The 15,927-nt window shown below is 43.0% G+C and overlaps 1 protein-coding gene across 45 annotated transcripts in view; it reads left to right on the top strand.

Annotated features, from left to right (window-relative positions):
• LOC110521657 (protein furry homolog-like) overlaps positions 1 to 15,927 on the top strand; it is a 94,045-nt gene that overhangs the window by 6,458 nt on the left and 71,660 nt on the right. For 36 of the 45 annotated variants that reach the window (XM_090231785.1, XM_090231794.1, XM_021599374.3 and 33 more), the window contains exon 1: positions 14,324 to 15,101. In XM_090231785.1, the coding sequence (XP_090087911.1) occupies positions 14,882 to 15,101 (220 nt within the window). In that variant the 5' untranslated portion in view covers positions 14,324 to 14,881. Of the gene's footprint in view, positions 1 to 5,508; positions 5,582 to 14,323; positions 15,102 to 15,927 lie in introns of those variants that run through there. The other 9 variants (XM_090231818.1, XM_090231815.1, XM_090231817.1 and 6 more) reach the window with 1 other exon arrangement.

The following is a 15,927-nucleotide window of genomic DNA, read 5'->3' as shown; positions in this document are numbered from 1 at the left end:
TCAAAATCAAAAGTAACAGTCAGTATCTGTTGTGGCCACCAGCTGCATTAAGGACTGCAGTCCTCCTCATGGACTGCACCAGATTTAGCCAGTTCTTGCTGTAAGATGTTACCCCACTCTTCCACCAAGGTACCTGCAAGTTACCGGACATTTCTGGGGGGAATGGCCCTAGCCCCTCACCCCCGATCCAACAGGTCTCAGACGTGGTCAATGGGATTGAGATCCGGACTCTTCGCTGCCTATGACAGAACACTGACATTCCTGTCATGCAGGAAATCACGCACAGAACGAGCAGTATGGCTGGTGGCATTGTCATGCTGGAGGGTCATGTCAGGATGAGCCTGCAGGAAGAGTACCACATGAGGGAGGATGATGTCTTCCCTGTAACGCACAGCATTGAGATTGCCTGCCATGACAACAAGCTCAGTCCGATGATGCTGTGACGCACTGCCCTAGACCATGACAGACCCTCCTCCTCCAAATCGATCCTGCTCCAGAGTACAGGCCTCGGTGTAACGCTCATTCCTTTGACAATAAACACGACTCCGACCATCACCCCTGGTGAGACAAAACCGCAACTCGTCAGTGAACACTTTTTTTTTTTTTTTTACCAGTCCTGTCTGGTCCAGCAACGGTGGGTTTGTGCCAACAGGCAACGTTGTTGCTGGTGATGTCTGGTGAGGACCTGCCTTACAACAGGCCTACAAGCCCTTAGTCCAACCTCTCTGTCTTTTGTGGACAGTCTGAACACTGATGGAGGGATTGTGTGTTCCTGGTGTAACTCGGGCAGTTGTTGTTGTTGCCATTCTGTACCTGTCCCGCAGGTGTGATGCACCGATCCTGTGCCGGTGTTGTTGCACGTGGTCTGCCAATGCAAGGACGATCAGCTGTCCGTCCTGTCTCCCTGTAGCGCTGTCTTAGGTGTCTCACAGTACGGACATAGCAATTTATTGCCCTGGCCACATCTGCAGTCTTCATGCCACCTCGTAGCATGTCTAAGGAACGTTCACACAGATGAGCAGGGACCTTGGGCATCTTTCTTTTGGTGTTTTTTCAGTCAGTAGAAAGGCCTCTTTAGTGTCCTAACTATGATATTAATTGCCTACCGTCTGTACGCTGTTAGTGTCTTAACGACCATTCCACAGGTGCATGTTCATTAATTGTTTATGGTTCATTAAACAAGCATGGTAAACAGTGTTTAAACCCTTTACAATGATGATCTGTGAAGTTATTTGGATTTTTACGAATTATCTTTGAAAGACAGGGTCCTGAAAAAGAGACGTTTTATTTTTTTTACTGGGTTTAGTTTATGCTTGAGTCGATACATTTTTCTTGCGCACACCTGTCAATTTTTTTTTCTTTCCTGGATGGAAATGTTACACTCCTGTCATGTAAAAATTACTGGCATGGCAGACTCGGACGGGACAAAAATAATTATATACATAATTATATTACCCGACTTTTGTTTGTGAATGCAATTTCCGAAATGGAACGGTTTATTTATTGTTTAAGCTATTTATTCTTTTTTTATTTAATAAAAAAAAAATTGCCCCCTTTTCTCCCCAATTTCGTGGTGTCCAATTGTTAGCATCTAGTCTCATCACTACAAATCCCGTACGGGCTCAGGAGAGACGAAGGTCGAAAGCCATGCGTCCTCCGAAACCCAACCAAGCCGCACTGCCTCTTAACACAGCGCGCATCCAACCAATGTGTCGGAGGAAACACCGTGCACCTGGCGACCTGGTTAGCGTGCACTGCTCTCGGCCCGCCACAAGAGTTGCTAATGCACAATGAGACAAGGATATCCCTACCGGCCTAACCCGGACGACGCTAGGCCAATTGTGCGTCGCCTCATGGACATCCCGGTCGCGGCCGGCTGCGACAGAGCCTAGGCTCGAACCCAGAGTCTCTGGTGGCACAGCCTCTGGTGGCACAGCTATTTATTCAAGACTCACTTTACTTTATTTTAAAACTAAAATGCTTGATTTGCATTTAAAATCATGAATGACGCATATGCTGCGTGATGACATGAACAAATGATTTGATTGATACAGTGGCTTATAGAAGTTGAATATAGGCCTAAGTAAGCACCAATATGACATTTTTGGCTGGTACTGATATCAGATTTTTTTTTCCCCTTGCCAAAAAAACAATACTGATAACCAATTATTACATTTTTTTTAGCTTCCTTTTAAGTGTTCTAGTACAGTTAAATAGTTAGTTGCACACACAAATGGATGCAGCGGTCTAAGGCACTGCATCTCAGTGCAAGAGGCATCACTACAGTCCCTGGTTCGAATCTAGGCTGTATCACATCAAGCTGTTATTCGGGAGTCCCATAGGGCGGCGCACAATTGGCCCAGCGTCGTCCGGGGTAGGCCGTCATTGTAAATAAGAATTTGTTCTTAACTGATTTGCCAAGGTAAATAAAGATTACACACCACACTGTCCAAAAAGTTATTTTGTTGGCATTTACGTATGTCCCCATTACCAGTAAAACATAATCAAAACCAATTTCTTTCACTTACTTGCTATGCTGTTTTGTTGTTCTGTCGTTTCATTCTCAACCAGGATTTCTATGGAACGCCGTTTTGGTCTTTGCGTGTCAAATAAGCTTGTTGACCAATCAGGACCTGAATTTGACTGCACGTCACATAATTTAACGTGTTCATACTTGTTTTTTCTCGTAGTTATTACACATTGATTACACTATCACTCGTATTTCATGTCACAACGATTCATCGATACGTATGCTATGATGCTGGTCAAGTTGTCTCGCGCAACAGTGCTGGTCATAATTTTTAAATATTTTTTAAAGCTAGCTAGCTCATGGATGCAAACAATGTTCTTCCCCAAAAGCATAGCAAAATGACATATGTTTCAGTAGCTATAGCTAGCTAGTTAATTATATAGCTAGGTGTCATCTAAAATTACCCTAATGTAGAAGACAGTTCTTATTTGATTAATGGTGGTTGGACCCATCTATGTGAAGCTCACCACAATAAGGATTAGCCACAATAGTGGACTTTGCAGTTAGCCTTCAAAATAAAAGTATGGCTTAATTCTACAATTTGGATGAATTTGCATCAAATTCAAAGAGATACTTTTATTTTGAAGGCAAACTCCAAATTCCGCTATTGTACCTAATCCTTATTGTGGCTAGCTTCACAACACAACCCGTTCTGGTCGAGCCTCACTAGCCAGATGAAGCTAGCTGGCTGCTTGTAACGTTAGCTTTGGGCAACAGGGTTAAGTAGCTGGCTAGCTATTTATTTGAACTGAAGTTCAATTACAATAGGTGAACAAGTGGCAACCTAGCTAATACTTACTCAAGGATTCCTAAAATATTGCTAAGAATAATGAAAATGACTGCAGTTTCTACTGGTCATTGTTTTCAGACTGGTTGTAATTGGTGCTAGCTAGGTACCCCAGAAGTTGTGGTCAAACAAATTATGCTTTATTACTAACAGGGTATTGTAAACACATCATTCGTGGCCTGTGTTTGCTTGTTTGCAGACCGTTTTTTGTACAGCTTTGACTGTGTTACTGTATCTTTTTTGACACGCAAAGACTCAAATGGTGTTCCATAGTATCTATGTCGTGAAGCTAATAGCAGTGACGCTATTACTGTGTAACTCCGGTAGGGCAACATCTGACAAATGGCACACTTGGTAGTGTATGCCAGTGCTCGACCAGTCGGCGAAAGCCAACATCACCCACGACAGAGAACGGTTGATTGTCAAGGGCAATGAATTCCATTATCTTGGCTTTAATGGATTTCGCCTTTGCGTTTTCTTGCTGAAATTTTCTTACTCTTTCCACACCCCAGACGTTGTGGGCTAGGTTAGGAATGCTGTGTTGTGCAAGATTTTATGTGGTGTCATTACATCATGTTATATAGGTATGCACGTCAGCTTTGACATCGCTTCTGCACATCGGCGTTAAACTAGACATCTACCGATGTTGGCATTTTTAGTTAATATCAGCCGATTCCGATATGTTCACTTTTTTTAAATGTGTATATATATTTTTTATATTGTGCATTCCAAATTAAGACTATGTAGGATGTGCTCTTAGGCCTACAGATTGATGGTGGTTATAAAGAGTGCTGTACTAAGCCTACTAATGATGACATATCATGAGAAAGAAAAAGGAGCATCATTATAAAAATTATTTTTCTGACCATTTGGAACAAAGCCTTTTATTACAGAAGAAAATATTTTAAAAACAGCCGAATTTGTGAAACTGTTTACTTCACATGTTACGTGAGGTTTGTTGCTGACAGAATCAGTAGGCTATTAAACAACCGGCAACAGAAGCAGGATCTCTCTTACTTCTGTAGATTACTTCTGATTTTACAAAGCCAGGCGCATCTAACAGTTAGGCTATTGATTATAAACCCAATTTTTAAGTTTGGGTTTCCTCTCCTCACTTTTCTTAGACAAGGCAAGGGCTGCCTTCTCATATCCCAGCTCTGCTGCTGCTTCCGGGGCATTGTTCTAAAAACCGATAGGCCGGGTAACTTTGCTATTGTGCACATAGCATCATGGTCTAGGAAAAGGCACCAATTCAACAGCACACTGATCCAATGAGGGAGAAAGCGCATTTGTTATAAAATAATATTTTGTATTAGTGTCGCACCATTGTTCTTATGTAATATAACCATATTCAATTTCAGTAGCACCTGTCTCAGAAGCACCATCCCCACGGCCTCCACAATGGTTCAGTCCACTCAGCGCGAATCACACCGGTATCTTGTACACCAAGAGGTTTTTTTTTTTTTTTTTTGTAAAGTCAACCTTACATGAGAGGTTCATCTTTCATTTTATATATACTTTTCTTACAAAAAGTGGGGCAGTATATGTTAGAAATATCTAAACTTGGATTTTGGAGGGCATAATAGGTGCATTTACCCTAATCCGTTACTCCCCAACCCAGTGAGGTAAAAAGGGCCTTTATGGTCTTATTCTCTGCTCCACTTGTTCTGTCTGTGGTCTGGTAACACACCTTTCCGGTGTTGCGGTCTGAGCTGTAACAGGAAGTTCATCTATTATTCACAGGTCTGTCAGTGTGTGTGCGAAGCATTTTTGTCTGTGCGTTTTGGAGTAAGATGCCTCATTCCACTGTGAGTGTGTGTGTGAATGAGTTTGTTTTGCTACCTTTTTAAATACTGATGTGCTGTGAAGTTAGAGGTCTTCTGACAGTTTCCATTGAATGTCTGATCAATGGAAAAAGGATGCACCTGAGCTCAATTTCGAGTCTCATAGCAAAGGGTCTGAATACTTATTTAAATAGGGTATTTCTGTTTTGTATTAATACATTTGCAACAATTTCTAAACCGGTTTTCACTTTGTCGTTATGGGGTATAGATTGTTAAGTTTTCCTCAATGTGGAAAAAGTCTAGGGGTCTGAATACTTTCCGAATGCACTGTATAGGAGGTTGTTACAGGATGCATCTCTGTGGGTGATTGACTGGTGTGGTAACTAATTGAATGATTTGTTTCACAGTCTTGTGCACTGACATCGTTGGGACCTCTCCTTCCTGACTGCCCCAATACAGCCACTGCTCTATGGCCTTAAGGTACGTAACATTACACAGGTTTAGCAGGAGCTGTTTGCACTGTGATTTTCTTACATGGCTGTTACATGAGCTCAGAGCTAAGCAGTGTGGGAACTGGGAAAGATTATTATGGCTGAAATAATAATGGTAGTTATTTGTTTAAATATTCCTTTAATTCTCTGGGCTTTAAACACTATATTAGGAAGTGGCATAGATGTTTTGGGCACTTTGACAAGTGCCTGGCTGCCAAACAATCTCACTGGCAGGGGTTTTGACTCTAGGCTGTGAACTAGGTGTTGTCTGTCAGCTGTGTGACATGAGAAATGTCACCTCAGTCTGACACTGATACACTCTACCACCATTAGACAGAACACACGAAGAAAGAGTTCTGTTCTTTGTATCATTTCCTTTGTGTCGTATGAGTCTCTTTCTTGATAGATCAGTGAAATTTGTTGACGGGTTCCTTTCGGGCTAAGTGTGTACTGCCGTGCTTGTCTGATAGCATGGAAACGCCAAGGTATGCAAGGGCATGTCTCTGCAGGACATAGAGGAGCACGTTGGTTCCTGCAACATATCAATAGAATAAGTTTGACCTTTTAGATTGCACTCTTTTATTGGTTCTTGAGCAAGCAGTAATGTAGCAGAGCTGGAAGGGAGCTGTTAGGTTATGTTCACTTTAATCTACCAGTTTTATAGTGCTGTGCAACACTCTGGCCTCTAGCTGGTAATTTGAAGCCCTCTTGTTAGTTCTGAGTGGTGATTGGCCAAGACCGAAACGTGTGTGATTGTGACCCAGGGGCTGGTTAAGTGACATTCTCACGTTCCCCAGCAATGACAACCATGTTGCCTGTGGGCAGGCCTAACAACTACCTCAAAGAGAGGCAACATGGCGACTGCCTGGTTTCAAAGACCCCCCCCCCCCCCCCCCGTGTTCAGGTCTATGAAAGATCTGGATATTTGGAGGCAATGATGGATGAAGCGAAGCTCCATCCTTTCAGACCTGTGAAACATTGAAGGGGGTATGTGAGAGCCAGGTGAAGGGGCAAGGCCAGAGGCATTGGAGAAGTGTTGCAGTAGCAGGAGGTGATTCACTGCTGAGACAGGCATCAAAGGTGTGTCATGTCAGACTGTGTTTTCTGACTGCGCAAAGCTCCTTTTATCAACTCCTGTAGTTTTTGTCCAGACCACGGGAGGGCGTACAGCAACTGTCCTTACCCAACCTACTCCAGCTGTTGTTTGGGATCAGGTCAAGTGGACTAGCTGGCTGGGTTTCTGTCACGTGGAGGGAGCACAGCTCCGTTCTCACATAACAGGAGGGTCATCCTCAGGACTCCACTCAGTGAATGACCTTTTGTCTATCTGCGAGTGTAGCCAAGTGTTTGAGCGCTGTACAATCTGAGACGGCCCGGCCCCGGCAGTTTTCCTGTTTTTCTCAGGCGTGAAAGCAGGCCTGAGGCCTAAGTAGCGTCGGGGCGGAATCCAGGGAGGCGTAGGAACCCTTGCGCATTGTTCCCTGAGTTTCCTCGCTCACATTCCCCAGGGCTGACTGGGATCTGGGCCTCCTGCACTGGGCTATTGTTTTAACTTTGCAGCAGCACTGACCTGGCCTCTCCACACTGCAGCCACCTCCACTGGCCATTGTACTGCCCTGGTCCAGTGATGACGATCTCACTGATCACTTGGCTTTCTCACTCACTCTAGGACTAACTGGCTTCTTTCTCTCTTCCAATCCTCTACTCAGCTCAGTCGGTCTCTTTCGTGCAATCTTTCAACTATTCATCTGTTATTTTTATCTGTTTTCTGTCAGATTCATTTAGTTTTTTTACATACACTGTGTACACAATTAGGAGCACTGATATTTCCATGACATAGACTGACTAGGTGAATTCAGGTGAAAGCTATGATCCTTATTGTTGTCACTTGTTAAATCCACTTCCATCCGTGTAGATGGACAGGAGGAGACGGATTAGAGGTATTTTTAAACCTTGAGACATGGCTTGTGTATCTGTGCCATTGACGGTGAATAGGCAAGACAAAAGATTTAAGTGCCTCTGAACGGGGTATGGTAGTAGCTGCCAGGCACACCGGTTTGTGTCAAGAACTGCAACGCTGCGTTTCACGCTCAACAGTTTCCCGTCTGTATCAAGAATGGTCCACCACCCTAAGGCCATCCATCCAATTTGACACAACTGTGGGAAGCATTGGAGTCAGCATCCCTGTGGAACGCTTTCGATGCCTTGTAGAGTCCATGCCCCGACGAATTGAGGCTGTTCTGAGGGCAAATGGGGTGCAACTAAACATTAGGAAGTTGTTCCTAATGTTTTGTCAACTGTGTATATCTGCATTGGAAAAACATCTAGATTAGAACCACAATGTACCAAAACAAAATTATCCCAATAATCCATGTCTCCCTCCGGCTCGGCTTTGGATGTAGGTTCATCTGCCAATGTTTTCTGTGAAGATTGGGAGTTCAATTATTATGTGAACTAATCACTTGGTTAGACTGAAATCAGTACTACTGTACATAACCCCTAGTCACACCAATGCAACATAGATATTGTGAAAGTCTAGGTCTGAAGAACTTGCAGCATCATCTTGGTGATTTCATCATGTTTCTACTCCCTGAGCAAAGGACCCTCTTCTTAAAGGGAATAGACAAGCCTTGAGAGTGAGCTCAGCGCAAAAGCTCCTTCATCAGCTCCTCTGCTCAATGCTTTTTGTGCTGGCAGTGCAGTCTACTGACTGGCCTCTGGAGGGCAGGGCTGCTGTAATGCTAGTTGCCTAAGACTTCCCAGGACACCACTACTGTCCTTTATTTGGCTTGTATCCATGCCACATTGCAGCTTTATTCTTACACAGCAAAACCCGTTATGTGGTTAGTACTGAATGTAACTGAAAAGTCAAATGTGAAGAACAAGACAAAGTGTTTTGGCTGACATTTCTGGATTCTTAAAAAAACAAACTTTCTGTGTGGGGTGTGGGTGATTTGACAGAAAGCAGCTTTAGCACTCACACGGGGGGTGTACGCTGGGGTGGTACTGAAACCATTACACCACCTCAACTTGTTCTCACGCTGCACCAAAGGATGTGAGCACTTCCTCTTTACTTCCTACTGTGCCAGAACTCTAACCCAAGGCTCTGTCCTGCTGAACACTAATACAGCTGACCTTAGTAAACCTGCATCAGTAGGCGCTGTACCTGTCTATTGCATCTGAATCCAATTGAGCACATCTGGGACATCATGTCTCGCTCCATCCACCAATGCCACGTTGCATCACAGACTGTCCAGGAGTTGGCGGATGCTTTAGTCCAGGTCTGGGAGGAGATCCCTCAGAAGCATGCCCAGGCGTTGTAGGGAGGTCATACAGGCACGTGGAGGCCACACACACTACTGAGCCTCATTTTGACTTGTTTTAAGGACATTACATCAAAGTTGGATCAGCCTGTAGTGTGGTTTTCCACTTTAATTTTGAGTGTGACTCCAAATCCTGACCTCCATGGGTTGATACATTTGATTTCCATTGATAGTTTGTGTGATTTTGTTGTCAGCACATTCAACTATGTAAAGAAAAAAAGTATTTAATAAGAATATTTCATTCATTCAGATCTAGGACGTGTTATTTTAGTGTTCCCTTTATTTTTTTGAGCAGTGTATATTTAGTAACCTATAGAGCAACGGTACTCTAATACTATTTGAAAAGGTCCAGTCACACACTTCCTAGGTGGCAAAGGTAGGAATGGATATTGTCTAGGGAATTGCCAGGGAACTTCCGATACGATATTCTAACGGTTCCGGTGCCGATATGTATTGCGATTCTCACGATGCTGTATGTATTATGATTCGATATTGCAATTTGATGTTCCAAAACATATTGCTCACTACTGTATATGTCTGCTGCAGAGAGACAGAGCATGAGCGAGAGGGTTTTAACCTTTCTGATCTCCCCATCCGGGATCGTGAATACAGACTCAAGCTCATTACCATAATGCACCGTTAACTATTCATGAAAATCGCAAATGAAATGAAATAAATATGCCATCTCTCAAGCTTAGCCTTTTGTAAACAACACTGTCATCTCAGATTTTCAAAATATGCTTCTCAACCATAGGAAAACAATCATTTGTGTAAAAGTAGCTAGCTAGCGTAGCATTTAGCGTTAGCATTAGCGTTAGTATCCAGCACGCAACATTTCAACAAAAACATAAAAGCCTTCAAATAAAATCATTTACCTTTGAAGAACTTCTGATGTTTTCAATGAGGAGACTCAGTTAGATAGCAAATGCTCAGTTTTTCCAAAAATATTCTTTGTGTATTAGAAATAGCTCCGTTTTGTACATCACATTTGGCTACCAAAAAAACCCGAAAATTCAGTCCTCAAAACGTGAACTTTTTTCCAAATTAACTCCATAATATCGACTGAAAACATGGCAAACGTTGTTTAGAATCAATCCTCAAGGTGTTTTTCACATATCTCTTCGATGATATATCGTTCATGGAAGCATGGTTTCTCCTCTCAATCAAATGGAAAAATACTTGCACCTGGCTTTGCGCACCAATTTCGACGCAGGACACCAGGCGGACACTTTGACCATAAGAGACTACATTTTCCATCTTCCAATGATATGCCTACAAATACGTCACAATGCTGCCGACATCTTGGGGAAACGGCAGAAGGTCTAAGCTTATTCCTGTCGCATTCACAGCCATATAAGGAGACATTAGAAAACAGAGCTTCAGAAATTCTGCTCATTTCCTGTTTGACGTTTCATCTTGGTTTCGCCTGTAGAATGAGTTCTGGGGCACTTACAGACAATATCTTTGCAGATTCTGAAACTTCAGTGTTTTCTTTCCAAAACTAGTCGAGCATCTTTTCGTGACAAAATATCGCGCTTAAAACGGGAACGTTTTTTATCCAAAAATGAAATAGCGCCCCTAGAGATCCAACAGGTTAATCAGTCATGAAAATAAGTGCTGATGACATTGACTCACTATTTTAAAGATGGAGATGGATGGAGAATAAGCTTAGGAGGTAAAATACTGGAGTTTTTGCAGGTACAACCAACTAGCGCTAGCTAACGCTTATTAAAGCGTGTGCGAGACGATGGGATTGGAAAGTGTTAAGTGTAGGGTTGGGCAGTATCCAGATTTGCATAGCCTCACATCGTCCTCTCTGACTGGGATTTACGGTTCAGTACACAAGGCCCCCCCCAAAAAAATATAATAATAATCATCCCAAAATGAATGCTAACAACATTAGCACATTAGCTAATTTGCATTTAGGCTCCTAGCTAAATATGCTAACGAGCACAAACGAAAATAAATTAATTGCAAAGTCAGGCAATCCGGCTTATAAAATTATACATACAGTTAGGACCAGGTCTCTCTTAAAATATATTTTATCTCAATGAGGAAAAACTTGTATAAATAATTAAAACATATATTTTAAAGTTGACGAGCAAATGAACAATGTTTTGACACATGCTTGTCTGAAGACCGAATAGTACTGTGTCTCTGTGGAATTTGAGAGTCGCTAGGGCAACGGGAAAGCCTACTATGCTCAGAGTAGACAGGGGAGGAGCAGAAGGGCCCAGAATAGAGCGGAGAAAAACACAAGGAAATCAAGCTGAAGTGGCAGCTGTACAGATAACTCATTCGAGGGGCTTTGACATCTCAAACATGGCAGAAAGCTAACACAATATAATGCCCCGTGACCTTACTAAATCAGCCACTTCGATAACTAGCAAGTTAAACTCAGGGTTCGCCCTAACGCAGAATTCTTTGTTTTTCACGCAGGAAAAAAATATAAAACTCAGAATTATCTAAACTGCTTCTTAGTGTTATTTCTGCAGCATTAAACAATGTTCTATTCAGTTGCGCTTCTCCACTCTGAGAATTCACAAAGGCATTCTATCAAAAGACAGCTCTGACTGTAGCTACTTTTCTCTGGTACTTCTCTCTTTGTAGCCAGCCTACTTTTCTCTGGTACTTCTCTCTTTGTAGCCAGTCTACTTTTCTCTGGTACTTCTCTCTTTGTAGCCAGCCTACTTTTCTCTGGTACTTCTCTCTTTGTAGCCAGCCTACTTTTCTCTGGTACTTCTCTCTTTGTAGCCAGCCTACTTTTCTCTGGTACTTCTCTCTTTGTAGCCAGCCTACTTTTCTCTGGTACTTCTCTCTTTGTAGCCAGCCTACTTTTCTCTGGTACTTCTCTCTTTGTAGCCAGCCTACTTTTCTCTGGTACTTCTCTCTTTGTAGCCAGCCTACTTTTCTCTGGTACTTCTCTCTTTGTAGCCAGTCTACTTTTCTCTGGTACTTCTCTCTTTGTAGCCAGCCTACTTTTCTCTGGTACTTCTCTCTTTGTAGCCAGCCTACTTTTCTCTGGTACTTCTCTCTTTGTAGCCAGTCTACTTTTCTCTGGTACTTCTCTCTTTGTAGCCAGCCTACTTTTCTCTGGTACTTCTCTCTTTGTAGCCAGCCTACTTTTCTCTGGTACTTCTCTCTTTGTAGCCAGCCTACTTTTCTCTGGTACTTCTCTCTTTGTAGCCAGTCTACTTTTCTCTGGTACTTCTCTCTTTGTAGCCAGCCTACTTTTCTCTGGTACTTCTCTCTTTGTAGCCAGCCTACTTTTCTCTGGTACTTCTCTCTTTGTAGCCAGCCTACTTTTCTCTGGTACTTCTCTCTTTGTAGCCAGCCTACTTTTCTCTGGTACTTCTCTCTTTGTAGCCAGTCTACTTTTCTCTGGTACTTCTCTCGTTGTAGCCAGTCTACTTTTCTCTGGTACTTCTCTCGTTGTAGCCAGTCTACTTTTCTCTGGTACTTCTCTCGTTGTAGCCAGTCTACTTTTCTCTGGTACTTCTCTCTTTGTAGCCAGCCTACTTTTCTCTGGTACTTCTCTCTTTGTAGCCAGTCTACTTTTCTCTGGTACTTCTCTCTTTGTAGCCAGTCTACTTTTCTCTGGTACTTCTCTCTTTGTAGCCAGTCTACTTTTCTCTGGTACTTCTCTCTTTGTAGCCAGTCTACTTTTCTCTGGTACTTCTCTCTTTGTAGCCAGTCTACTTTTCTCTGGTACTTCTCTCTTTGTAGCCAGCCTACTTTTCTCTGGTACTTCTCTCTTTGTAGCCAGCCTACTTTTCTCAGGTAAAATGCAAGATGAACTTTAAGCAAAACATTATGAAAGATAGCTGGTTACAATCATTCTATGATAAACAGAAATATGATGGCCAAATACTTTTACATTCATTGTAAGCTCATTTACTTGTGTGGCTGACAGCCAAATCGTGTTGCACTTCTGTTGTCGTCTGACAATTAAGCTATTTTCTGCCGAATGTGTTGCACTAATGTATTTTCTGTGAATGAAAACTATAGTTGCACGTCCCTGATCACTCTTGAAACAAAACAACACGGTTGACTTTCAATATAAAACGCAACCCCTGTCAATACACAGCTGGACTCACCTGCTCCTGCTTTTTCCCGTTGTGCTATTTACAAACTAACACGACTGGCTCAAAAATTCTGGGGAACTACAGTAAGCTTCATAATGTGACGGGTGAAATGAAGAACGCTATATTTCTCTTAACGTATTGCACAAGTTGCTTGCAGGTATTTACTTACAGTAGCTACAAACATTACAATTTATTGATGAACTTAAAAACAGTTTTGACATGATTGAAAAACCATCCCGTGGCTATTTACAAATACCCCGGCATACGGTATACCGCCCAAGTTTAGCCAAGTGTATGTTTAGTACCATATGACAGTTCACTGGGCGATAAGGATTATCAGTATACACAGACAGGCCGGAGGGTAGAGTCATCCTGTCATGGAACGCATGTCCGTGGCTCATAAACAATGACACTGAAAAAATGATTGGTTGGAGAGAGATTCTTTATTGTATCTCAATATATAGCCAAGAATCCTGAAACAAAAGAGAATGTTGGTTAGAGTTGCGCATTCCGTTTGCCAACAATACGGTGACGTAAGGCGCCAAAGTCGAGTGTTTGTGTACGCCAGTTATTAAAACAATGTAACTTGTTAACCATGTTTCTACCGTATATAAAGCCGCCCATTTAAACGTACATGCTCTAGCAATGTGAAATATATTATTACGGTAACGATAGACGTGTTGGTAGAGAATAATCATATCAACCTAAATTGTTTGTCTTGAAGCGCCGCGCTGTTTCTTGTTGAAGTGCCGGTGTGCATTACGCAAATTAGTCTACGAGTCAGAGGAACATTTTATTGGTTTATGGGAACAACTAAAGTGATGAATTATCCCAGGGGGAAATTACTTAATGAATGTGTATTGTGTGACTTAAATAAATAGTTATGGCACAAGTTAATTAAGTCTGGGCTTATGTAAAACTGTTGCTTTTATGGTGTTATATGTCCATAGGAAATTACGCATTATGGTAAAATGTGTTTCGGGGCTATAATGATGGAATGTTCCTAACTGAAGGGAGTTCCTGGAAGGAGTACTTTAGGTGGTCAGTTGGCCTTTGCCTGGGGGAGAGCAGGCTGGGCAGGTAACAGGTTGGCTAGAGTAGAGCCATACCTGAGTTTTGTAATAGGTAAAGAGTTGTTGCCGGAACAGTTTATACCTAGAATATCTTAGATTTATTCTTTGTCAACATCCTGTTTTTATTTTCTATACTAAGTTTATCGTCCTGCACCTGTTTAATATTGTAAATAAAAGCCTCCTAAGAGAGGTGAGCGCCAGAACATCCAGTCTCTCTGATCTGCCGCTTCTGTTTTTACACACCCCTTCCACTTCTCACTAATTCCCCACCAAGACTGGTCTCTCTTCCTTCTCGCTCACTCTTCTAAGAGAGGTAGGCCAGGGTGTTGTCTCTGTTTTGATTGGCTGTGGGCCCAGGCGTGCGTTATCTCCTGTGGAACATGTTCTGGTCCTGCCCCTGATAGGGCCTGGCAACTGACCTGGCCTGGCTCCACCCACTCCTGATTACATCACTGCTGGAGTGTGATGTCTGTTTGCCTTCTCCCTCTGAGCAGACAGGTACTGTTTCTGGCTGCGCAGGAAGTTTCTCCCATTCCGACTCTTCGCTGTAGGGGGATACAACAGACTGAGTTTCAATAGGCCAGATAGTGTCTCTTCATTCTTCTAATGGGCTGTCTGTTGTTGACTATCGTAGTCTACGATATCACTGACTGTACAGCGCTAAGCAGCAGACAGACCTAGTGGCTGTAACCCTGGCTGTTAGTGGTAAACAGCCAGGTAGTTTTGTGGGGGAAGATGGTGCAGAGTGACTGACTGTGGATTTGGACTGGATGCTGGACTGAGTGAGTTAGCGTGAATACAGACATACATGGAGTTCCTAAGGAGCCTGGTCCCGGCCGCCATATCGTGGGACGGGGGGGCGTTGGAGTCTGGGGGAGGGTTGCCCCGGGAGACAGGCCCCCGTCTGCTGAGGATGAAGCGCTTGGGCCTGCTGGCCATGGGCCAGACCATCGAGGAGGACCAGGAGGGTCTGGTGAGTACCTCCACCACCAGGCCCGTCCGCTCCAACCGGACCAACCGCATCAAAGGTACTGACAGACTAGGAAGCTTTCTCTTACAATGAATGACTGACTCACCTTATCAAGATCTACAGAGTTTTGCATTCATGTTTAACTCTGTCGTATGCATTTGAGGCGTTGTGCTGTTGAGCAGAGTCAACAGTCAATCAACTGGCTGAATCTTTAGTTTGATCTTGGCCTAGTACATGGTAAACCAATATTGTCATCAGCTGCAACAACTTTCTAATGTGATACCTATGAGACGCCATCACATGAAACACAGTAGGCTATAGGGTCATCGAGGGTTTGTGCTGTTATTGCCACATCAGCACCTCCAGGTAAAGTAAGGCTTTGTGTCTTGTGTGTGTGAGAGTTTAAAATTATTGTGGTAGTGAGTGATCTGGGACATTGAGAATTCTGGGCTCTCAAGTGGCGCAACGGTCTAAGGCACTGCATCTCAGTGCAAGAAGCACTGTGTGAATCCAGACTGTATCACATCCGGCCGTGATTGGGAGTCCCATAGGGCGGCGCACAATTGGCCCAGCGTTGTCCGGGTTTGGCCGGAGTAGGCCGTCATTGTAAATAAGAACTTGTTCTTAACTGACTTGCCTAGTTAAAGGTTAAATAAATAAACATTTCACATGCAGCATGCTCATACTGCTATGACAGACTGAGAACTCTGTGAAAGGGCACAGTGAAAGTTAGCAGGACGGTGGAATATTCTATCACAAAGTCACTGAGCGGTGTTATATTGTATGCTGGAATGGAACTTGAGTTGCTGTTATTTACATTTTTTTGGCTTAAATATATTTTTAATGCTCTATGATACGGTAGCTTCTGAGTTTAATGGCTTGGA

This window comes from Oncorhynchus mykiss, chromosome 4 (genome assembly GCF_057628025.1).
Source record: "Oncorhynchus mykiss isolate SJ-2025 chromosome 4, ASM5762802v1, whole genome shotgun sequence".
NCBI classification, from domain to species: Eukaryota; Metazoa; Chordata; class Actinopteri; order Salmoniformes; family Salmonidae; genus Oncorhynchus; species Oncorhynchus mykiss.
The sequence above is the reverse complement of the archived record's forward strand: the minus strand, read 5'-3'. Positions and strand labels throughout refer to the sequence as shown.